The 24,482-nt window shown below is 40.1% G+C and overlaps 1 protein-coding gene across 1 annotated transcript in view; it reads left to right on the forward strand.

Moving 5' to 3' along the window:
* Positions 1-8,586, forward strand: part of oca2 (oculocutaneous albinism II) — a gene marked incomplete at both ends in the record, with an annotated part of 83,070 nt that extends 74,484 nt beyond the window's left edge. Inside the window, one exon of the mRNA XM_079245397.1 lies at positions 8,499-8,586. Within this exon, the coding sequence (XP_079101523.1) occupies positions 8,499-8,586 (88 nt within the window). The remainder of the gene's footprint in view (positions 1-8,498) is intronic.
* Positions 8,587-24,482: the final 15,896 nt, after the last annotated feature.

Raw genomic sequence — 24,482 nt, forward strand, 5'->3', positions numbered from 1 at the left:
AACATTGTTCAGTGGAAATACCTGAAAATTGTTGTTTGTTGATTTTAATTTGCAAAAAAAATGTAATGGAAACATGGCTGGGGACAATTTTAATATTTGTTTTCCTAGCATAACCAAGATTTTTTCTTTTCTTTGAAGAATGTATTTATTTTTATATTAGAATACATCTCTGTACTTTTCCGTTACTTTGTCATCACTATAAGCATTGTGTTGTATGAGCTTGTATTATTTAACATCTTTACATTTCAAGCCTTTCAGACACAGACAGTATGTCAACCAGCTGTTACAGATCTGCTACCAAACTGAAATATGAACATTTTTTTCACGCTTAAATAGAAATACAGTCACCCTGTTTACTCATTTCACATGTCTAGAGTTTGACTTTGTTTTGATCTGGATGCACCTCTTCATTTATTATTTAGGCGTTAATGAGCTTAAGTGCTTGACAGGCCTCATTAACCTTCACTTCAAGTGATAATTTGACATTTTTCCATGCATATTAAACAGAAATAAACATTTTACAACACAGAATGAACCAATAGTTGCAGCATTTGTGACTAATAACCATAGTTGTCTTTTGTGACATTTGGCACAAATTTTAGTCTTTACATTCCACAGTTACACCTTTATAATAAGACAAACAAACAAACAAACAAATAAAACATGCTATTACTTTATGTATAATTAAACTAATCTATTTCATAAAGATCTGAGGATAAACATCTGGTTTGATACTGAGTTGAGAAAAAAAAAATCTGACCAAGGACCCCAGCGGTTGTCACCATGGGAACGGCTCAGATCAGAGCAGGCAGAAGACCACAGTGCAGCCAGGGCTGCAGTACGGGACCCCACCGACCACGCCGAGGATGATCTCCATAGCAACCCTGCAGATGGAGTAGGAATAGCTTCCGATGTGGAGGATCCCCATGAAAAAAAACACTGGAGTTAAAAACGTGGAAAGAGAAGTACATCAATAAGTATAACTAATACAAATGTTTACACAAATGGACTGAATAAAACAAGACATATCAATAAAATAAAGTTCAGCAGTAAGCTAAGCTGAAAAGTTAAATCCTGAAAGAGAAAACACTGGACACGGTAAGGTGAGTATAGCTGACCATCTGGCAGGGAGGCAGAAACAGGAGATGGTTTAAGCAATGTGGAGAGCTGGTGAAGATGATCAGGGAGCTTGATGAGGAAAAGGAGGTTCCTGCAGGGTAGCAATCATGACAAAAATCTCATTACAATTCAAGTAGCGAATAACCAGTAACTGAGTATGAGTACATTTAATGTGCAATAACATTATCACATTTTTCCTTTGCAGCGTTGACACTGATTGATTGCCAGCGTGCCTCGTATTCATGTATTTTACTTCCTGTTTTTGTCCTCCTGAATTGATCTGTGTCACAGGCTGGAGGCTACTGGTTCTCTGGCCCTCAGAGCAACCATGTGTTCATGTAGGACATGGTAGAGATCCAAATGAGAAACCATCTGCAGTGCAGAGTCCGCTAGCATGAATAAAAGCTGCCATCATTTTATACTGTTACATAATAAAAATGACCAAATCTTAGTTCATTTTCACCATTTCTGAGTTCCCAACAGAAATATTCAGTTGCATATAATCCAAATTATTCCATACACATTGGACAAAGTCATTATAATTTTAATGTGTGAATAATAAAAGCACACAAATGCAACATGTTTAGAACAGCAGTGTATTTAAAGATCAAGCTGATAGGTCTTTACCTGCGAGGTGAGATGTGTTTGCAGCAAGATGCTGAATTTATTTCCCCTCTGAAAGGGTCTCTGATCTTCTTTTGATTGGTTCAGGCACATGTCATTTTAATGGCAGAATTGATATTTTATAGCTGGAAAAGGAAAAGCAGGTCTAAAAGAAAATAATGCGTCCAACTAAAAGAAGCTGTAGAGACAGTAAAAGCAGATATTTGTGGATGGAAGCTGTGATGTCTCATAACATTGTGAAGCAACCAGCTCACACTTTCAGTCAGCAAGCTGCTTCAAGCAATCTGTTGCCAGATGTGTCTGTAATTACAGGTTTTTTTTTTAACCTTTCTGTGAGGTTTGAGGACTTTTCCAATAATTCTGTCATCCTTCATCAATATATAACTCTTCAAACGCAGCGTAGCTGTAAGATAATAAAGTAACACTATTTATGTTCAGAGACCTGATTATGCCACTTAGACTGAATGTCATCTCGCAGCAGCAGCTGGACGGTAATACCTTACAACGATTAGAACAACACTCCGGCAATATTAAAAACCCATGTTTTAAGTTTTGATGTTTGAAACAAAAGTGGAGAAAAAAACCCAAACGTGAACATCTTACTAGAATCTCATAAACTACAGTAGTTGTTCTTGATATAAAGACATTGCAAACATTCCTCAGAGACTTTGATCTATCATCATGTTATCATTACGACTCACGAAACGTTAGAATTATTACGTTCTCTGCTTGGTACCAGAATGTACTTAAAATGTAATGTAACCTTTACAGGTGAACTTAATTAACAACTGTTCAGTGTGAACCCAATTATGTTGTATTATACTGTGTATATTGTATGTATCATATGTGATGCATATAGTTTCTGAGACGTTTGGCATCACTTTGAGGTAAAAACAAGGCTCAAAACCAGACTCAAAAGGCTTGTTTTTTGCCTCCTGGTAGATACAAAGATTATGTAATAATGCACTACGATAATTTTGGCATATCACACACACACACAATACATATATATTTAATACCCAGCCATCCTCGAATATATTCATACCCTCCCTTTAAGGAAGGAAAAAAAACAGCTGCTTCCCAATGAATTGAGTCAGGAAACTCTACTTTTATGTAGGACAACAAAATTCGGCACTCTTGTGTAACACGTCGAGACATGCAAAAGAGTCAATGAAACTCCTGTTGCCATGGCAATGGGGTGTCCGCCATCTTGGAGGAGAATATGCCCGTTTTTTGCCCCCTTTTTTCCACTGTAAGTGCATTGTATTTGAACAAACCAGTCTGAGGGGATTCCTGTGATTGATTGGAAAAAAGCTTTTACTCCATGAAACACAGTTTACTCGTGTCTCCATAAAAATACATGGGATCTGCACCAAACTGCAGTCACATTTGTTAGGTCCTTAACACATTACAGTCTGCATTGTGGGGGGGAGGGGTCGGCGTGAGGCTCTGACCCGATGGTTGCCGTTGTGGCTTTAATTTTCTAATTTTGGTTCAATAAAAATATCTTTTTAAAAAAGCAAACAAATATGATAAAATACTATATGTTACATCAGTCATAAACTAATATTTTATTGAACAATCCTTCAATGTTTCCGCTCCAGTCAGGTGTTTTCTGTTCCTCTCAGTCAGACTTCTGCACCTGTTGACAGGTATTTTGTCCCACTGTTCAACAGAAAAATACTCCAATTTGTCCAGTACCAATTTGTTTGTTTGTTTTTCTTTTTTTCTTCAACTCAAATGAAAAAACAGTGTCTTATTTCACTAAATTATAATTTAGCAACTTTTTAGTTATTGTTCCTTTTTTCAGTCTCCAGATATTTGAGAGATTGTTGTAAATTCAGCCTTTTCTTCAATAAAAGGTTGTGAATACATTTGAGGACGACTGTATATGAATATGTGTGCATATAACATGTTCTTAACCCTTATAGGGCACTCAATGAAATACCTTGAAATTAGAAATTTTAACCTAAAATTGTCCTTTTGGTATGTACCATGAAATCCATTCCTTTGTTACATTATCAAAAAAATTTAAAGAAAAAACCCTAACTCGACACTTAACTCATGAGAAGTTATTGAGACATTGACATTTTATATTGTGGGATACTCACCACTGGTGTTAGCTTTTATTTCAGTAGATGGAGGAATCATCACTGCAGGATTCTAAGCAAATGCACCAAATCCATGATGGAATATCAGTGTAGCATCAACTTGTTACATTTTCTGTAAATTTGACATCAAAATGGATCATTTGTGAGTAGTAAATGTATGTGATTTGCCCATCACACTCAAGATGTATGCAGACGATACAATTATTTATGTTCAAAAGCTTTAATATCAAAGAGGTTATATTTCTTCCTACTCCATTAAAAGCATGTGAATTAAGATGATTTTTTGTTATAAAATTCAGGTTTTTAATATGCTAACCATTCATTCATTCATTCTTAAACTTTATTCTTTATTTTATTATTAATATTAAAAAAAAAAAAATTATTTCAGCTTACAACCGCTGGACCAGACTGGAGGAAAAGAGAGAATGGAGGGGAAGGATAAGAAAAAAGACAGAAGAAAAGAGAATGACATGATAGAGAGAGCAAGAAAGTAATAAAGCACTTGGAGAGTGCAAACCTTCGCCAAGGGCCATGGATGTAAAAAATCAGAGTTCTTCCGTTTCACATTTCCAACAACTCCTGAGAATTTCATGAAAATCCGTCCATAACTTTTTGAACTAGAAAAGCACTTAGAGTGTGCAAACCTCCGCCAAGGGCTACACTTCTCCCCATATTGTCACAACAGTGATCCGGATCACCACCAAAATTAAATGTGTTCTAATAGGCCTGTCGCAAGAAGCAGTTTTTAAAAAAATTATTATTAATTGCTGATATGGACCGATCTGTCTGGAATAAAAAAAAAAAAAAAAAAAAAAAAGAAGAAGTCAATTAATTGCATGATAAGGAAAAAATGTGTGCAATAAGTTTGCGGGACGCAATAATTTTTGTCTGTCTTTCTTTTCTCTCTCAAGTGCCACATTTGTTTTAAGACCATATTAACTAAACACGGCAATACATCAAGCTTCCATCTGCACATCAACTGTGGTTTTCCCAGCTGGGAACAAAAGATTTTAACAAACAGGCTAGCTCCATCTTTCCGACAGTCCACGATCACTGAGTTGTTTAACCAGCAGATTAACTACCAACAGGACAGTGCAACATGGTGTGCACTCAGACAGCGTGGTTGGTAAAGCGATGCTGTCCTTTAATATTGTTAAAAAGGTGACATTTTGAAAAATGTTGCAAACATTTCACAGTCAGTATGAATTGTCTGGATGAACATTCATGTTACAAATGGCAATCCACAACCTTACAATGAGATGAAAAAATACATACTGAAGGCGTTTAAAGACATTCAGTTTTACCATTCCACCTCTGGTTAAGTCCAAACATGTCCCCTTATATGGGCTTTACCATAGACTATGTAACTGTGTTACATGGTGTTTAGAGACCACATGTTCCAGATAACCACGTTGCCAAAACCGCAGGAGAAACACTGATCTGTTTTAGCAGACCGGGGACTAGATGAGCATAAACTAGTCTGCACATTGAGTTAAATGTTCTATAGAAATCAAAGTATGTTGATCTTTAAATGGGTGTACTTGTACTATTGTGGCATTATTGTTATTTTAGTTGAAAATGGTCTCAAAATGACAACAATAATCGCTTAGCGCAATATTATCGTTTATCGCAATAATTTCTGAGACGATTAATTGCATGGTAAAATTGTTTACCGTGACAGGCCTACAGTCTACTAATGGATATCAAAATGCACATCAGAAACATGTCCGCACATAAACATAACAGATGTCCTTACCAGCTGCCTCTTCAATAATCTTGCGGGTGCACAGTCTCACTTCTCATGCCCTGCGGCTCTCGCAGCCACTATGAAACTTGTCATTCATACCTGTGGATCAGAGTTCCTGATAGTCATCTGGCGGCCCTTAAGCACAATTATTTTGTGGCCACTGTTAAAAGCTGAAACCAGGGTCAGTTTGATTAGTTAATGTGTCTAATGTTGTCCTCACTTTTCAGGACAAATATTTCCCATTAAGTCACAATAAACATTTTTTTAAACTGACAGCCATTACAAAACATAATTATGCATTGTGTGGTGTTCAGGTTTCAGGCTTCCCCATTACAGGTGCACAGTAGTGTTGAAGTATCTACTTTTATGCAATTAAAACTTTCTATTAACAACTGTTTTTCATGCAAGATCTACCAAACACCAACATATTCAACACAAGAGATTTCCACTGCAGTTGTCTTGAGTTTATACTTTAAGCATGGTGGAGAAATGAAAAACTTAACATGAAGCCAAACATTAAATGAATAAAAAGAAGAATAAAACCACCAGAAAATAAAAGATCTTTGCAATGACTTCTATAAAATTAACACAACTTTTCTCCATTTAAAGTGTTTTAAACTGAAGACTTAAATGAAATGTTCTTTCATCACGTCCTTTTGGAAAACTGAAATAAGGCTTAACTTTATATGGACCTCTCAGAAACCTCACAGTTTCTACCTGATCAGCATGTAAACTGTGTGCTGGCCAAAGAGCAGGATCAGCTGGAGGGTCCTTTCGTCCTCTGTTGTGTAACTGGTTGATGGTCTCCCAGTGGCAGAACTCTCTGTGTCTTCAGAAGTCCCAGAGTCCACAAAGCTGCTGGTTTGTGTTGGGAATGTGAACAGGAACTACTGGTAGATAGTTGCTCTTCTTCATCTTGCCTCCTGGCCTCGTGTTCCTCCTTCAACATAGTTCAGTATCGACCTTGCATTAATTTAGGAAAACAAAATTAAAAATACTCAAACTTCAAGAATTTAATATTCAAATACAGTTTACAGATTTAAACCTACAATAGAAAAAATACTAAATAAAATAATTCAATATCAAATTTCTCATTCACATTATTTCATCATGAGATTCAGAAAATAAGAAAAAGAATTAAATCTTCCACATCACTCTAATGGTGCAATTATAAAGTTAAAACCTCCTCAGCAGATGTTACCCTTTGGTAAAGAAACCTCACATGAATGTCCTCAACAATAACAAAACTTTAAAATAGTGCCAGTTTTGGTGTGTAATTGTTCAGTATTTCCTTTATAGGATAGATTAATGTTATTCTTTAACTATTTATCTCTGTTCTATTTTACGTTAACAGCATTTACTGCGTTTAGTTGCAGTTCTGGTGTCATTTAAACAAAAACACTGAAATACAATGTGCTGACCAGCCTTTCATAATATTCCTATTAAATATATATTAAATATAGTTTTTCTATTCTAATCTTATGATATATATTCTTTGTTAAAAGAATGTATCTTGGCATTTTACCCCCCCAATCAGTCTTAATAGGTTGATATATATTTTCAAAAAATGTCCTTACGACTGACCAATAAATAATTGAATCGGTTTCTCTGCCTGGACAAAGTCAAAATAAAGTAAAGCGTTCAAGCGTCAGTCACTTGAAATAACACTTAAGCCAAGTGTAAACATGGCTATCCATTAGCATGCTAACGGTAGCTAACGTCAGCACCAGACATGGAACGACTAATGTTACACATTTTAACGTTTTACCTGCAAGAAACGCTCCCGTTTTTTCTTATTTTTTCTTTTCTGCCGTGATTCATGATGTCTGAAGGCCATGGCTCCATTTTACTATATGTCAGAGTGGAGGAGGCCCTGCGATGGCCTGGCGAGCTGTCCAGGGTGTACCCTGCCTCTCACCCAAAGACTGCGGGGATAGGCTCCAGCTTCCCCGCCATCCTTAATCGGACTAAGTGGTTTGGATAATGAATGAATAGAGTGGAGGAGGCAACCGTCACACTAAACCAGTTGAGATGTTTTCTTTTTCATGTGAGGCTGCATTGGGGGGGTGTTAACATTACCAAACTAACATTAAATTGGTTAGTGTTAGTTTTGGAGCCCCTCCTCAACTCTTGGGCCTAATTGCAGTTCATGATGTGCATGGTAAGAGATCCATCAGAACCAGCGCTCCAGGCGCAACAAATAGCACCGGTTTCGCCCTGAACTGCCGTTCCCGGCAGCTCATTGTGACACCTTTAAAAAAAATTCCTGGATCCAAATGGTGATCCGGATAACCACCAAAATTAGATCAGTTCTTCCTTTTCACATTTCCAACAACTCTTGAAAATTTCATGAAAGTCCGTCCATAACTTTTTGAGTCATCTGAAATTGAACATAAAACATACAAACAGATAAACAGATAAACGCGGGAAAAACATAACCTCCTTGGTGGAGGTAGTAAGGGCAGCAGTAAAGTTTTTTTTCCATTTTTTTGTATGTAAATGCTACCATGATACATTCATTTATTACTACATTTTGTGATTAAAACGTAAATTTTGTTAACAGGCCTGCACAAACAAACAAACAAGCAAACTAAAAAATAATGAAACAGACAAACAAACAAACAAACAGATACACTTGGAGGAGGTAAAAAACCAAAAGTAAAAGGAAAAACTGAAGAAAAAGTAGGAAACAAGCCACAGCGACTGTCACACCTTCTCTTTAGACTAAACATCTTTTACTCCTTTAAAGAATCATCAAGTATCTAAAAGTTCAAAGAAAGAAAAGCAGACATCCTACGAGGAAAAACCATAATGATGGTTTTGATTTCTCCTCAGATGCTCCATTCCCTCATTTTTTTTATTGTGCCTCTAACGTGTCGTCTTCTCTCTTCCTACAGGTTAGGATTCCCCATGATGATAATGACATGTCTGATTGCCATGTGCTACCTGCTGGCCACCCACATCGGACTGGGGTGGAACATGTGAACCACGCCTTCTCTACAGAGCCAAAGAAACAGTGTGTGTGTGTGTGTGTGTGTGTGTGAACACTCCAAGAGTTTTAGCTCGCTGTGTGACCTGACTGACCAATCAGGTTGAAGCGCTACAAAAGGCACGGTAACCATACGTTTTCTGTGATCTGTGGGGAAGTGTCTGCATGGGGTGGGAACTATCAGGGATCGAATTGACAGGAGCTCTGACCACATCCATAACGCTGTACATGGTGCTATCTTCTCACTGGGTTTAAATGGTGATTTCTGCTGTGGTCTCAGACCTCATCCTGTTGGAATCCATGTTGCCTCTTTACTGAAAGCAGTACAGCATGACTTCAGATACATAATAGGCTTTTTAGGCTTTTCAGGACCAATCTTGGTCTTTCTGAGGCAACATTACTTCCAGGTTTTACCAAGACTTTGCAGATATTAGAAATCACGAGACCCAGTGAAAGGGATTTTATAACAGCTAATGTCTTTGTTGGATTCTTGACTCTTGAAAGCAGCATCAGTTTTACTGGAAAAGGCTAAAGGAAACAGGAAAACACCAGTGGATTTCTCAGCTATATGGATGGATGTATACACAACCTGATGTAGTCAGTTAATCATCATAAAGTGGTCGTTTACTGTATTTATTGTACAGCCCATCAACCTGATCATCATCTGTCTTCAGGAACAGAGATATACGTGAACAATAAAGAAAGTCATGTCTGGGTTTTATCTGAGTCTGAGTTTCCATTGTGTTTTTATTTCTAACTGCAGTCTGAACTGACCCGATCAGCACCACTAAATTTACCTGCATTGTAACTCATTTCATAAAAGGCTCATTTAATTAATTTCAGAACAATTATCATGTGTTTTGACCAGCAAAATGTAATGAGAAACTCAGGACGTGGAAATTCAGCTGGCCACCCCCATGTGGAAGTTGGTTTATTCCAGTCTGGATGGTGGTTGGCCGATAAGATACTGGGAAGGCAGGCTGGTCGTGTGGGGTGGAATGGAACTTCAAGACCACTTGAATTGACGATCTGAAAACACTTAGAGTACTTAGAAGTCCCACATCCAGGTAAGGTAATCCTGGGATGAAACTCGGTTGGTAACTGGTAACCAGAACAGGAATGGACCTCAACTGGCACAAGGCTTTCAATAATCTGGCAGATAAATAGAGACTGGAGCAGGTTTACGTAGGCGTGCACACAAATCGGAGCAGGGAGCAATCAGGAAAACCCAGGCGGATCGAGTGAGATGGACTGAAGAAACAATCACCATGGAAACCACAAACATGAAGCGTGACACAACACACAAACATGTAAATCTCTCCTGTGAATGGAAGTTATATTGAAAACTTGTTCACATCTTCCACATTTGCGCACCGTCTGCTCAAACTTAACACTGATGGAAAAACGGCGAAATCTCACATCCTGTGATCAATTATAATAATATTACAGTTATTGGACAAAGTTCATGCCCCTCCACCTTTCCATACTGGAGAGAAATCTCCACCAGCATTGTTTTTCTATTTATAAGCTCCAAAGCATTTTGATGGGGCCACATTTTTTAAGGTGATTATATATTCTATGTTATTTCAGATATTTTTCTAGACATTTATATACTTGTTGCTTCATCTTATGACGAGTTTTATATACATCTTATCTACGAGTTTTCCAGCTGCATTGCATCTGAGTCTGGACAAATGAAATCCGTCTACATCTTGTATTAGCCTGTGAGAGATGTGCAACCGTCCACTGCACCGATCTCAGAAACTAAATGTTTGCTGCGAGATTAAAGCATCTGAGGTAACAGTAATAAGAGATTACCAGATGATCCCTCCCCCTCCAGGTATTTTAACAATGGGCGAACAAACTAGTTCTTAACTCTTAATTCTTAAACCTCCACTGTATTTAATTTGCAGAACAGTTGGCATTAAAATCACCTCATACATCCATCCATCATTTACTCGCTTATACAACACAGGGCATGAGGCATTTCCCAGCAGCTACTGGGAAGAGGCAGGGTACCCCTTGGACAGGCTGCTGTTCATCACAGAGACACCAATCAACCTGAGAAGCATGTTGCAGAACACATGCACACACAAGGAGAACATGCAGAAGTCAGACAGACTCTGTCAAGGTTAGCGAAGATGTGGGGACCCAAATGCAGGAACAAGATTTAATCCAAAATAAAAGACTGAATGGAAGACAGGACGGAAACGTCACAGGATGATGTGACAATGGAAACTAAGAACCGTGGAGTAAAAATACACCGAGGGACTTACGAGGAAGAATCAGAAAACCAAACCTGGTGAGGTGATGAACAGAAAGCAAAACGGGCCACACTGGGGCGCTAAACAGGAAGAACTCCAAAATAAAACAGGAAACATTAAAATACACACAAAAAGTCCAAACCATGACAGACTCCTGCTGAGGTTTTATCACCCAGGACAGAAAAACAACCTTCCTACTAACAGAATGAGTTTCTGTCCACTTGCTTCATAGATAATAGATTAATCTAAAAACTGCGTTCGAATATGTGAAACACAAAGCTGCAGCTTGCTTTCAACACTGTTTTGAGTATACCGATCCCTGCTTTACCCCCCCCCCCCCCCCCCCCCCCCCACACACACACACACATTAAAGGTGAGTAACTAAGATTTATTCCCTTTTAAACAATAAAACTGTCTTATTTTGCATGATGGTAAGAAATGTTTCAGAGGAATTTGGTGTTTTTGCTGTGTGTTCACTTTTCATCCATCCATTGTCCATTTCTGCTCATTCCACACACTCGCTCATTCCAAGGCAGGGTTGCAGAGGAACTGGAACTCCTCCCAGCAGCTACAAGCTCACCCGGAAAGGTCGCCAGTCCATCAAAGCGTTAATCATTAAGCATTTAAGTTTTATCGCCTGTAAATGTATGCAAACATATTTTTTCTGGAGTTTTGTGACATTTCTTGAATACACTGTAAGGTTTTACTAAATGTGTTTTGTTAAATCACAGCAACTTTTAACAATCCCGGTTTGATGCCGTTGTAGCGGTGCTCTGCTGCCATTCTCACAGCTTTGTCTTCACTTTAAGCTTCATGGAGGAAAACCTGCTCTCATGTTCCTTTTAATTAGCCAGCCTCATGGCCACCTAAAACCCAGCACCACAGATCGATTACCACAACGCAGCTCCAGTTGTTCCCCATTGATGTGTTGCTCCTGTGGGAACACGATGGCTAGAAAAGCGTAATAGCTATGTTTATCAGTGAGTGCAGAACTGAGCCAAAACACTCAGTGGAACTCTAATAGTGATCATTTCTGCCATTAGAAAACTCCGTTGCATAAATTTATTCTGTTTGTTGTGTTAAAGGATCCAGCTCAGCTCAATTCAGCTTCATTTAGCAACATTAAGTCAACTTAATTCCTCAATTGCTTGTAGTCCAAATTCATTCAGATCTTTGTTTGGCTGCAGTGTCTACCTCTGTTCAAGAAGCGGTTTAGTTCAAATGGTGCAAAATATTTTTAATAACTCAACAAAGGTCAGGTATTTGTGAGATGCTAAATGAACATAAACTAGTTCTTTTTTCTGTTATCCATCTACTGCATCAGCCGCAACCGTTCCAAAATATCCCAGAAACTATTACTGTGGAATTTAATTTTAATTTTAAATATCCTTTTCGTTACAGTCATCATCTCACAGGTATGTAACCTGAGTTGTTGTTTGCATAGTTTTGGTTCATCTTATTTTATTAACTAAATGTCATGGCCTGCTCCTTGCCTTTGTGTGGGCGGGGTCACATTGGCATGATCACTCTTCTCTGAACACGTTCCACTCTGTGTGTTCTGCATGTGACACAGCCACTGAGTTGTGTGCAGGATTATTCACTAACAGCAGCTTGTTTTCTTTGTCTCTCATTTATATTTAACCTGATAGTTTATGGTGCTCCTGACACTTGATAGTCTAGTCCTCTGCAGAGGGAATAAGAATATAAGATTGGCCTGTTTGTGTCTATGTGTGTGAATGTGTAGGTACATGCATCTATATAGGCAAATGCGCATGGGTGCATGTGCGTATGTTTATACAAATGTATGTTTTTTCCTTCTTTCTCTTTCTATCTCTCTTTTCCTCTCTCTCTATGAGGTGTTTTCTTTCTCTTTCCCTTTGTCTTTCTGTTGCTCCTATCCTCTCTGGTCTGGTCCAGCAGTAGAAACTCTGTATTACAATCATACAAAATAAATAAAAAAATAAAATAAAAATCCATAAAATCAAGGGGATCATCATACCAGTAATGCTCCCCTTGGCAAAATAAATTTGCTCAGCAGAACACAGCATCCAGATCATCATTCTGCTTGCTTAAATGCTTGACAAGACTAAAAATAAATTATTAAGTAAACATTCTCGATTTTCTTAGTTATCTGTCATTTGATGTAGACAATAGAGCATTACCACTGAAAACCAGGGAGGCAGTATTGAGTCTGTATAACTGACACACACAAGCGAAAAGAACAAACCAGAGAAGAAGAAGAAAAGAATGAAGACAACGCAAAAACAGCTAAATTAAAAGCGCCCAAAGAAGATTCAGAGGAAATTGAGAACAGCACAAAACTATGTGGTTTTATTTTCCACATCTACTTTTTGTTTTGGACAGTTGTAAACAAATTACAGCCGTGCATTACCGCTACCAACCGCTGTCAAAACACATAAGTGAACTATGAACTCATCACTGCCCACTAGTGGATGAACTGACTTACCACAGCAACGTAAAAGACAAATGCAAGTATGAGGAAAGTGAGGAAAACAACGTTTGAAACAGACCTTGTGATACGTAAGGTAGCATAAATGAGCTTTAAGCATCGTTACTGGCCGAGAGTAAAGCATCTCAGCCAGGCCTGCAGGCCATCATCTTTGCTCTGCAGAATCCAGTTGGGTAATTTTGTCACATTCTGTCATTCAACTGAGAGGATTAGCTGTGTTTTCTCACAATTTTTTCTCAGCTATGACATTAAAACCTACTGGTCAACACTAAATTTAAACCCCAATATCACGACAAATAAAAGCTTTATAAAATATTCTCTTGGTCATCGCATGGTTTTACTATGCTTCCAATAAAAGCCATTTCACAGGATCATTCCTGGATGGTGCTGTGATCAAAGAAAGAAGGCTTTGTTTTGATGTGCATTATTTTACTTTGTGTAGGACAGGGATTTTTAAAAAATAGCCTTGAAAGTGAATCCTCTTAAGCCTTCTCGCCCCACTTCCTAATTACCGACGGTGGAACACAGATAATCCCTTGCTGATGAATAGGAGCATTGGCTGTGAATAAAGGAGACTGCCTAGAGGAAATCAAATGACTTTTCCCATTGAATCAGTCTAATTAATTAGTTCATGTGGACGGGGGAACAATAGTGCCACCCAGGAATTAAATTTGACGATGCTCAGTGTTAAACGATTACTTCACTTTGGCCTTGTTTGCCTGCACAGCAAGTAGTTCCCATAACTATATTTACTATTGTTAAATGCAGACATCTAATACCTCCTCTGGTTGGTTATTTGGGGGAAGGTTGTTCAAGGATGTGAACATCAGTTGCAGAAACAGGCAAACACAGTGAATTTAGAGGATACGCTTTTTACCTAAACAAAGTAGATAGGCCCGCTAGCTGAAAGAAGCTGTGATGAGTTCTAGTCAAGTCTGAAACTGTTTTACTTCACAGATTATTTTCTTTTTGTTCTTATCTAAAACACACTTTATGCAGAGTTCTCGTGGAGTAATTTCAGGGTACATCTGGCATCCAGGTTTAGTGATATGTTAGCAAACCTGCAGAAGCTCCCCAGTTAGCATCAAGTGGCCGACAGAGGAAGTCACAGATCAGCCAGCGTGGCAGAAGACAAGGAGCTGAAGACAGACGTTACAAACAAGCTTTAATTACAAGAGAGAGAGAAAGATTGATTCATTTAAGATGCTTGAACATGACGCCAATGTTTTTTGTGTCTATTGAACATGTAGCACTTTCTGCTAGCTGCTGCTATCTGACGCTGTGAGGAAAATTACCAATGGTTCTGCAAATGGGAAAAAGTCATCTACTGTAGTTTAATTCAAAATATTTACTTCATTTTTGCAACCTTTTACTACTTTACTTTTACTATACTTTACTTTTTACTAATTCCCTTCTGCAAAAGGCAGCAATTCACCATTGCTGCCTTTTACTACTTTATAATTCTTTTTTGCATCAACTGTAATGCTTTAATGATCTTGATCATGAAATGTAATCTACAAATAAACTTGCCTTGCTTAAGAAGATGAGGGTGAAATGTGTGAAAATTGACAATAATATTTGTATACATTGTCTCTGCCAAACAATAATTACCAAGAAACAATGCATTTTTCATTATTATTTTGCTACAAAACTACAGAAATTTCTGAAAAAAATTATTCAACCATGCTTAACTGATCTGTTGATCATTTATTGATTGATTATTGGACATCTGACTGTAGGTAATCATATCATACCAGGGCCAATGTGCCAGCACATTTTATAAGTAAAGTTTTGTATCATTTGGACAGATATTTTTGGTTATAACACAGCATTCATTCCAGCTTGCACAATGTCTGTTCAGACTGTTAAATAGAAGACATAAATGTCTTTTTGCCACCAGATGTAACGTAACTAAGCCAAGCGAATTGGTTCACAACTTTGAATAAACACTGATGATGGGGATCAAGAAAATTTAAATCCATTATCATTAAGTATCTCACATCTTTGTACAACAGTAGTTCAGACAGATGATCCAGTTGAATGATTATGGAAAGATTATATGAAAGGTTTTGTGCTGTGCTCAGATCCAGTCATTCTTTGTGCTGTCAGAGTGATGAGTATGTTTGATATGTGGTATGTAGACTACCAGACAGACAGGAGCAGCTTGATAAGCCTGCCTGAACTAGCCAGCAAGCATCACATTCAGGATAAAAAGTAAATACTTAATAAAAAAAAGTGACATTGCCTATTAAAATTCAATAAAATTAGGATCAGTTTATTAGAAACAGTTAAGTTTTTTTTTTTTTTTTTAAATTTATACATATTTTGGTTTTTTAAACATTTTACTGATGCTTCTGCCTGTTCTGATAAAACAAGAACAAGGCTGGTGTGTACCAGATGGAAGAAATGCAATGATCTGATTATAGATCACTGTGTGTATGATGAGACTTTCATTTCTTGCTATAAATAATGTGACAAAGAGAAGATTTTTTGAGTTTGTATACTCAACTCAACTTAACTTTATTTATTAAGCACTTTAACACAATTCCAGTTATAACAAACATAGAAACACTGAGGTTTAAATTGCAGAGTGAAAAAGAACAATAGCAGTAAAACAATAAAAGTATGTCATGATTTGGACTTTTCGTGTCTTAGTTTTCCTGTTTTATTTTGTTTTTTTTTCCTGTTTAGCTCCCTTATGTCTTGTTTAGCTTTTGTTCCTGTTGATTTAGTTCACCTGGGTTCATTTAGTTAATTTGTTTCACCTGTGTCTTGTCGTGTTCAGTGTATTTATACCCTCGGTTTCAGTTCTATGTTTTGGATTCATTGTGTTAGTTATTCCCTTGTGTGCCCAGTGTCCTGTGGCTCAATAATAAAACCAGCCTTGACGATGTCCGTCTGCGTCTCTGCTATTGGGTCCACACCTCACCTCCACCAGCCGTGACAGAATAAATCCGCCAGCTCGGACCCAGCAGGATATAAACATGGAACTTCTCCTGACAGACCCAGAATACATAGGGGAGTTTATGGTGGTACATGTGGCTGCTAAGAACTATGTTGATTTTATGGCCATGCCCTAACCCGTCCATGTGCAGCTGGCAGCAGCCAGGAAGTTTGTGGCCATAGTGACTCTTCACCCCTGCTGTCTGGAGCAGCCAAGGATGACGGACCTATTGGCAGAGGCCAGGGAGGACATTGCTGCCCTTTCTGGCATCTATCTGTCACCTAGCCCCAAGTCCATCCTGGAAGCCCTCTGGTTCCCTAGTTTCCCCGCCAGCTTCACAGCCCAAGCCTCCAGTGTCGCAGCCAGCTTCACAGCCCAAGCCTCCAGTGTCGCAGCCAGCTCCACGGCCCAAGCCTCCAGTGTCGCAGCCAGCTCCACGGCCCAAGCGGGCAGTGTCGCAGCCAGCTCCACGGCCCAAGCCTCCAGTGTCGCAGCCAGCTCCACGGCCCATGCTGCCTGCGTCCCAGCTCTGGTTCTGTCTGGCGCTGCAGGCTCTCATGCCAGCGCCCAGATCCAGTCCGGTGCTGTAGCCCCTTGGATTTCCCAGGTCAGGATGCCTCCTCCCACACCACCTCCTCCCTTTCCTATTCTCGAGGGGGTCCCGTAAAAGGACACTCCTCCTCCGTTCCCTGTTTCCTAGGGGGTCATGGAAATGGTAACTCCTCCTCTGCTCCCTGAGCCCGACGTGTAGGTCGGTCCTCCTGCACCAGCCCTCGCAACCACAGTGCCCGGGGAGGTTGTTCCTCCTCCTCCATCCCCAGTGCCCGTCGAGGAGGTTGCTCCTTCTCCACCATCCCCAGTGCCCGTCGAGGAGGTCACTGCTTCTCTACTGTCCCCAGTGCCCGTCGAGGAGGTCACTCCTTCTCCACCGTCCCCAGTGTCCGTCGAGGAGGTCACTCCTTCTCCACCGTCCTCAGTGTCCGTCGAGGAGGTCACTCCTTCTCCACCGTCCCCAGTGCCCGTCGAGGAGGTTGCTCCTTCTCCACCGTCCCCAGTGCCCGTCGAGGAGGTTGCTCCTTCTCCACCGTCCCCAGTGCCCGTCGAGGAGGTTGCTCCTTCTCCACCATCCCCAGTGCCCGTCGAGGAGGTCACTGCTTCTCTACTGTCCCCAGTGCCCGTCGAGGAGGTCACTCCTTCTCCACCGTCCCCAGTGCCCGTCGAGGAGGTCACTCCTTCTCCACCGTCCCCAGTGCCCGTCGAGGAGGTCACTCTTTCTCCACCGTCCCCAGTGCCCGTCGAGGAGGTCACTCCTTCTCCACCGTCCCCAGTGCCCGTCGAGGAGGTCACTCCTTCTCCACCGTCCCCAGTGCCCGTCGAGGAGGTCACTCCTTCTCCACCGTCCCCAGTGCCCGTCGAGGAGGTCACTCCTTCTCCACCGTCCCCAGTGCCCGTCGAGGAGGTCACTCCTTCTCCACCGTCCCCAGTGCCCGACGAGGAGGTCACTCCTTCTCCACCGTCCCCAGTGCCTGACAAGGATGTTGCTCCTCCTCCACCAGTTCCTGCTGCCCAGTACCCAAGGAGGTCGCTTCTCCCCCTATCACCAGAGAGGTCGGTTGCCCTTCTTCACTGCTCCGACCTTCTCTTCACTGGTTTTGTGGACGCCCTGCCATGGGGGTCCGTTTTTGTTGGCCCATCTGGGGAAACCTGCCTCACTGGCTGCCTCTGCCTCTGGGCAACCTGTCACAATGAGATGTTGTGACTGTACTGTGGTTTATGGATTAATGACAGCAAACATTTGGGTAACTGGTTAAATTGGCTTAATATGTTTTATACTGGTAAGACAAGTAGTAAAATGAGTACACAGAGTTTATTGTATTGTTTTATTGGTTCATGGTATTTGTGTGAAGAAACCTGGAGTCATCCATATTAGGCTTCCCTGTAAAGATAAGACTGGAGTAATGGGTAAAGTAGATTTAAGGCTCCTGAAGGATGTGCAAGAAAACTGATGTTTTACTTACCTCTGATTGTCTCTGCTTTCCTGGACTGAGTAATGGAGAAAAGACACCACAGGTGTTCAGGCGCCTTTTAATGGTTCCGGGGGGAGGGAACTGAAGCAGTGGAGTAAATGAAGGGGGATTTTGTGGAGAATGGATTTTTATAGTGGGGTTAATCAGGGGCTGGATAATTTAAGTATGATTGTTGGGGTGGTTAGAGCTATGTAAATATATGTATAGTTTCTGTTAAAATGTTAATGTAAATATCTTTGTGTCTTCTGTGTATATAGCTGTTTTGGGAACCTGGGGGAATGGTATGGTCCACTTAAGCTTGGTTATATAAGTGGGCAGTTTTAATCAGTCAGGTTGGTTCTTTGAATATGGAAAATAAAGGTTGACAAATATATGTTCAGTTGTTTGCCTCTTCTGTGTGCTTCCCATGATGTTTGCCTCCGAGACTGCTGACTGAAGTTCACACAACCCTTCTGAGCCATCATCCCAGCACCCCAGCCGTCCTCCAGATCCAGGTCTACCTCCAGGACATCACCCAGAACCATGCCTGGTGTCCGTCCAGGCTCCGGGCCGTCCTCCTGAACTATGCCTGCTCCTGTTGTCCCTGCCTCCTGGCCATCTTCTGGATCCAAGCCTGCTTCCCAGCTGTTCTCCTTTACCACTGCTTTAATCCTTTACCACTGGTTTAATGTGCCCATGTAGTTTAAAACCACTGACCAATTTAAAACTTAAATCAGTGATGGTAGGTTTTAAAAAGGCTGGATAAGAGACTCAGATCAGCTGGGCAGGGGCTACTAGAACTGTAAAAAGGTTTTTTTTTTTTTTTTTTTCTTTTCAAAAATTGAAATATGACAAACTCAAGGCCACCCACTCATCGCTACTGTCATGGAGGCATGACAGTAGCGATGTGAAGGAGAAGACATCCTTCTTTTTTAGGGGTAGATTTATGTGGCTGTCATCAGCATGTAGATGGAAAGAGATGCCGTTTTGTTGCAGGATGGACCCGAAGGTAGCAGATATAACAAAAACAGGAGGGGCCCTAAAACAAAGCCCTGTGGAACCCCATAGGACACCAGAACAGTAACAGACTCAGAGCCAGCAATACTCACACATATGGTTCTACCTGCCATATACTGTAAGACCTGAACCAGTCAGTACCCTGGATCCCTACGAGGTTTAGGAGCTGGTGCAACAGGATCCCATGGTCCACTGTGTCATATGCAGCTGTTAAGATGAGCAGGACCATGGAGCATCAGTAGCCAGAAGAATACCATTAACAACCCCCAATCAGGCTTATTCTGTGTTATGCAGGGATCTGAAACCAGACTGGAGACCTCAACAATGTTGCGGTGGTCTAAAAATAACTGTAATTCTAAGTAAACCCCTTTCTCCAGGACTTCTGAAATAAAATGCAACTTGGAGATGGGCCTGAAGTTAGCCAGTACGGTGCAGTAAAGACCCGGTTTTTTAGTAGGGCTGCACAACTGCATGTTTGAAAAAAGAAGAGGACACAACTCACTAAACTGGTGTTAATAATGGAGAACTATAATGGGAAAAATCTTCTTAAAAAGATGGGCATCATGAGGAGAACCATATGCCTTAATCTGCTGAATGGCCTCTTCTAAGGTTGACAGAGCCGCAGACTCAACGTTTCTAAAGATGGCAGAGTAAGGGGGAAAGTTGAGGGGGTCAAAAGAAGGAGGAGCGATGTGGCTTCATGGGGAACAAAGCTCCAGGTTCAAATGTGAACCGGTTTCATGTCAGAAATACTGAACTTGTATGTGCTCCCTGATCAGTTGGTTTTATAATAAAACCCAGATAGACAGCTGTCGGACGCAGGCCATACTTGGTAAGAATGAATTGTTTGTCAACAGCAATAACAACATCAGGTAGGGATGCACCAATCCACTTTTTGTGAATTCCGATCTGATACTGATATCTGAAATTTGAATATCTGCCGATACTAATATTTGCCGATACCAAATCTGTTTATGTCAACATTATTGTAACTATGGTTATTGTTGGTGTTGTAACTGTGTAAGATTTTATTAGGTTGTAATAAATGACCCATCCTTTCTGAAGTTACCTCACTAACAAAAATATAATAACATTACAGATCTAACAATTTCAACAAGTTTTATTATGATTTGGCACATTTTACCCAAATAAAACTGTAAATGTGTGGTTTTGAAACAAAGATCTCGCTTTTAGTGTAACAAAAAATGTCATATTTTAGCATTCCAGGCATTTATTTCTTTCAAAACATGTCAAAACAGGCAACATATTTAATGTGTTGATGATGTAGGCCAAACACAAAAACACACAGGTCAATGTAGCGTTAATGCTGTACCCATGATGTCCCATTGGACCAAATCTGACGTTGCCCACAAGGCTTCACAAAAGTACTTTTGGGGGAGGGAAATAAACACAACACACAGCCATTGCTGCTGTTTCTGCATTTTCTTGTGGACAAGGATTACAGATTTTGTGAGCTATCTTTGTGAGAGCATCTGGTCAGAGACCACAATAAATATGCTAATAGCTGCCACTGAGCATGACCAAACTGGACACCAGATAAGGGGCTTGCAGAACAGCTGGATTCCCTCCAGCTGCAACAGAATGTCAGCAATTTTAGAAAACAGGATTAAACCAGTCTCTTGCTTTCAGACAGAATAGAAAGTGTGGAGCTACGAGGTTTGAAATTTTTTTAGACAAGCTATATCAGATTTTTGTCATTTTACAGGAATATATGTGGAAATCGATTGATATACAAGATGTTCAGCAGAATGAAAACAGAAATTCAGCAGAGGAAAAAATATTTTAACCACAACTTTAAAGCATGATAGTTTCTATCCATTTTTAATTTAGGATATCTTGAAATTGTCTTGGCAAAGGAGGGCTACCTTCTGGGGGAAAACACGATCGAGGGCAGGGATCCCCAACCCTGGTCCTCAAGGACCTGTGTCTTGCAGGTTTTACATGTCTGAGCTTGTCTAAGACTCAGACAAGCTCAGACATGTACAGACATGTCTGCTAAATAAACATGTCAACTATAGGAGCTGGAATACGAGGATTTGCACGACGACAAACCTTAACTTTAGGGTTAGCTTGATTAGCCTGGTCTTGCCTAATGTGAAAATTAATGATTTCTGTGGTCATGCAACTCAGAAACTAGACATTGTAACTATGCAGGAGCAGAACCATCTCATAAAATCATGTGAACCTGGAACACTTTGCTTAATGGTTTCCACCTCTATAAACACAGAGAGCTCTGCTTTGTGCTACTTTTCCTCCTCTTCCAATGAAAGTTTGTCATGTCTGAAGAAAGTCAGAAGGCAAAGGCATCTGAGGAGGCCAGAAAGAGAAAGTGGGAAAAAAAAAAAAGTGGGAAAGGGATTGCTTGATGTGTGTTGTTTGCCTCAGTGCCAAGTTAGCTCTTTGCCTGATGGGCAAAGGTACCAAAATATGATTTTTCACATCTTTCAGCAGCATTTATTCAGAACAATTGCAGTAAGTTGTTGATGAGCCACAGAATGTTGCGTCTTCACTTTACTGTTTAGAAGTTAGAGGGAGCTAGTTAAAGCTAATCGGCAGCAGACTAAAGCTAATGCAACTTCCTAAATATTTCACCCAAGTTTGGAAGGTTTGTATGCAATAACTGCATTTCTTATAATTAATGTAAATATTAAAGTAGTACCTTCTTCTGGTAGGAAGCAGTACTGCTGTGATGTCCCATAAGCTAGCTGCCAATGCTAATGTTGTCATAACAATAAGATGTTGGCATGAGTTGTGCCAAAGTTACTGCTGCATTTCATACTCAGAACTATAATTTATATGTAATGGTGGTACAATCTGAATAAATTAAATGATCTGGTGGAGCACACTATTGCCAAGGAGGATTACAGCAAGCCAGTTTGTTTTAAAATAATTTATTTTAAAACAAATAAAAGTTTAAAAAAAAAAAAAGCCCAGTAAAATAAACAAAACCTAAAAAGTTCTGTAACGGGCTAAAACCGGTTAAAAAAAAACAAAAAACAAAACACAAATAGTGTTATCCAGGCCCAGAGTAGGGAGAATCTTGCAGGCTGTTGGCTAGGCCGCCATTAAAACCGGGGATCTCGCATGACGGCATGCACCAGGCTACCTGAAAGGACAAAACATACCTATCATGGAGGGTACTCTGCGCGGGAGCCTTAAGCTGCTCAGGTAGGGTGTGGCTACGATACTCACACAGCAGGCAGAGTTCTCCTCTGCCCTTGCGTGTATTCCACGTCGCCACACACTCACTTGCCTGCTGGTCCAGATCCCGATCCTGACACACTAGGAAACACAGCTGGCAGAGCCCCTGACCTGCCGCTACGTGTCGGCTGCCTCGAATGCCTCTCCTCCCAGTGTGTCTGCAATGCCTGGTGCGTGCAGCTTCTTCCAAACGAGGTGCTCCCTCTTTTCTGCTCCATGACTCTCCCTTCTTATACCAGCAGGTAAACTGCAGCAGGTGTGCTGATTCAATCATGAGTCAGTGATTATAGCAACGAGGGGGGTTAAGTTTGCATGCATAACACAGCAAATAAAAACACAAATAAAAATGCAATAAAAGCAAAACCAACTTAAAACCCTTGTGCCAGATCACATATAGTCATGTTTTTGAGGCAGTGTCCTGTGTCCCATTGGAAATGAAAAGTTTAGCGCCCCTAGTGACCAAAAGTAACACAGTCTCCCAATAACAAAGTGTTTTTGATGGTTTGTGCTCATCAACTTGTTTTATAACTGCTGCAACAGCTCCAGGAAAACCATGTTCAGTCACTTCGCTTCCATACAGCCTGTACTGTCATCCTATGTGGTGTCCAGTTAATAAAGCAAGCAGTGAACCTCATTTCTTCATTTACCATCAGTTATTGGTCCTGCTTACAAAATTTGTAGGAAGACTGTGGCAATCACAAATGTTTTCCCCTGACAGATCTGTTCTTATGTAAGCATAAACACTCAGTACACTTAAACATATAAACAATAAATCAACATGTTTATCCTATATTTTAAACCATTAACGTACAATAAAATACAATATTATTTTTAGAATTCAAAATAATCTAAGTACAACAGTTCTTTAATTTACATCAAATTAGATGGAAACTGTTTAATCAGTTAGTGCTTCCACCATTATTCTATGCTAAATGTGACCTTTCTTCATCCCAGTTCTGTTCACAAAAGAGCATTTTTACTGTTGTTGCCAGTTATTGCAGATCATGTCCAACAGAGGGAATGAATCTTTCATGGCCATGAAGATTTATTTACAGAGTGATGAGTACATATTTGAATGCTTCAGGCTACCAAGAGCTGCTCTCTTGGACAATTGTTTGCACTCATTTGGAGCCAAACACAACGGTCCAACTCTGTTCCAGCACTTCCAGTACAGGTTCTCTCCAGTTTGGACTTTGGCCATTGGAACATTTCAGCACGAGCTGGAAGACAGGGTGGGCAAGTCACAGCCCTCCATCAGTCACGCAGAGATTAGCATTAATGAATCTAAGATGGAAACAGTTTTCATGTACAAGAACATGGTCATGGATCTGATGGAGAGATTTCCTAAGAAATATTTTCAGAAAATTCTGAGAAGATAAATGGGAAAGAGGCTCAGTATGATTACTATGAAACAGTAAGATGCAACGACTTAATCTGAAAATATTTTCATGTTTTTAATGCTATTGATTTCTTCCACAAAAAAGAGCGAAACATTTTCTTGTTTACAGTGCTGAAAGGATCATTTCATCAAAACTTCTCTTTTCTTTTCCTGAATTTTTTTTTTTTTATGCCTTTCAATGCTGAGGTTGGATGTTCTCCCTGTGTATGCGTGGATTCTCTCTCGGTACTCAAAAGACAAGCATATTGGGTTAACTGGTTACTGTGAATTGTGTTTGTCTCTCTGTGATGCCCTGTGATGTACTGGCAACCTGTTCGGGGTGTACCTGCATCTCCCCCAGAGCTTACTGGGATAGGCTCCAGCTTCCCGTGACCCTTAATCAGACTAAGCGGTTTGGACAAAACATGAATGACAGAATTTTCTTGATGTAGTTTAAGTCTGATTTATGACTTTATGAAGTTATTGGTGGATGGGACTTTAACACCTTAATTATGATTAATCAACTACAAAATAAAATTATGTGTTAAATAAAAATAAGCCATTTAATCGCAATTGGCGTTCCGAACAACA

This window comes from Telmatherina bonti, assembly GCF_933228915.1.
Source record: "Telmatherina bonti genome assembly, chromosome: 8".
In the NCBI taxonomy this organism is placed as follows: domain Eukaryota; kingdom Metazoa; phylum Chordata; class Actinopteri; order Atheriniformes; family Telmatherinidae; genus Telmatherina; species Telmatherina bonti.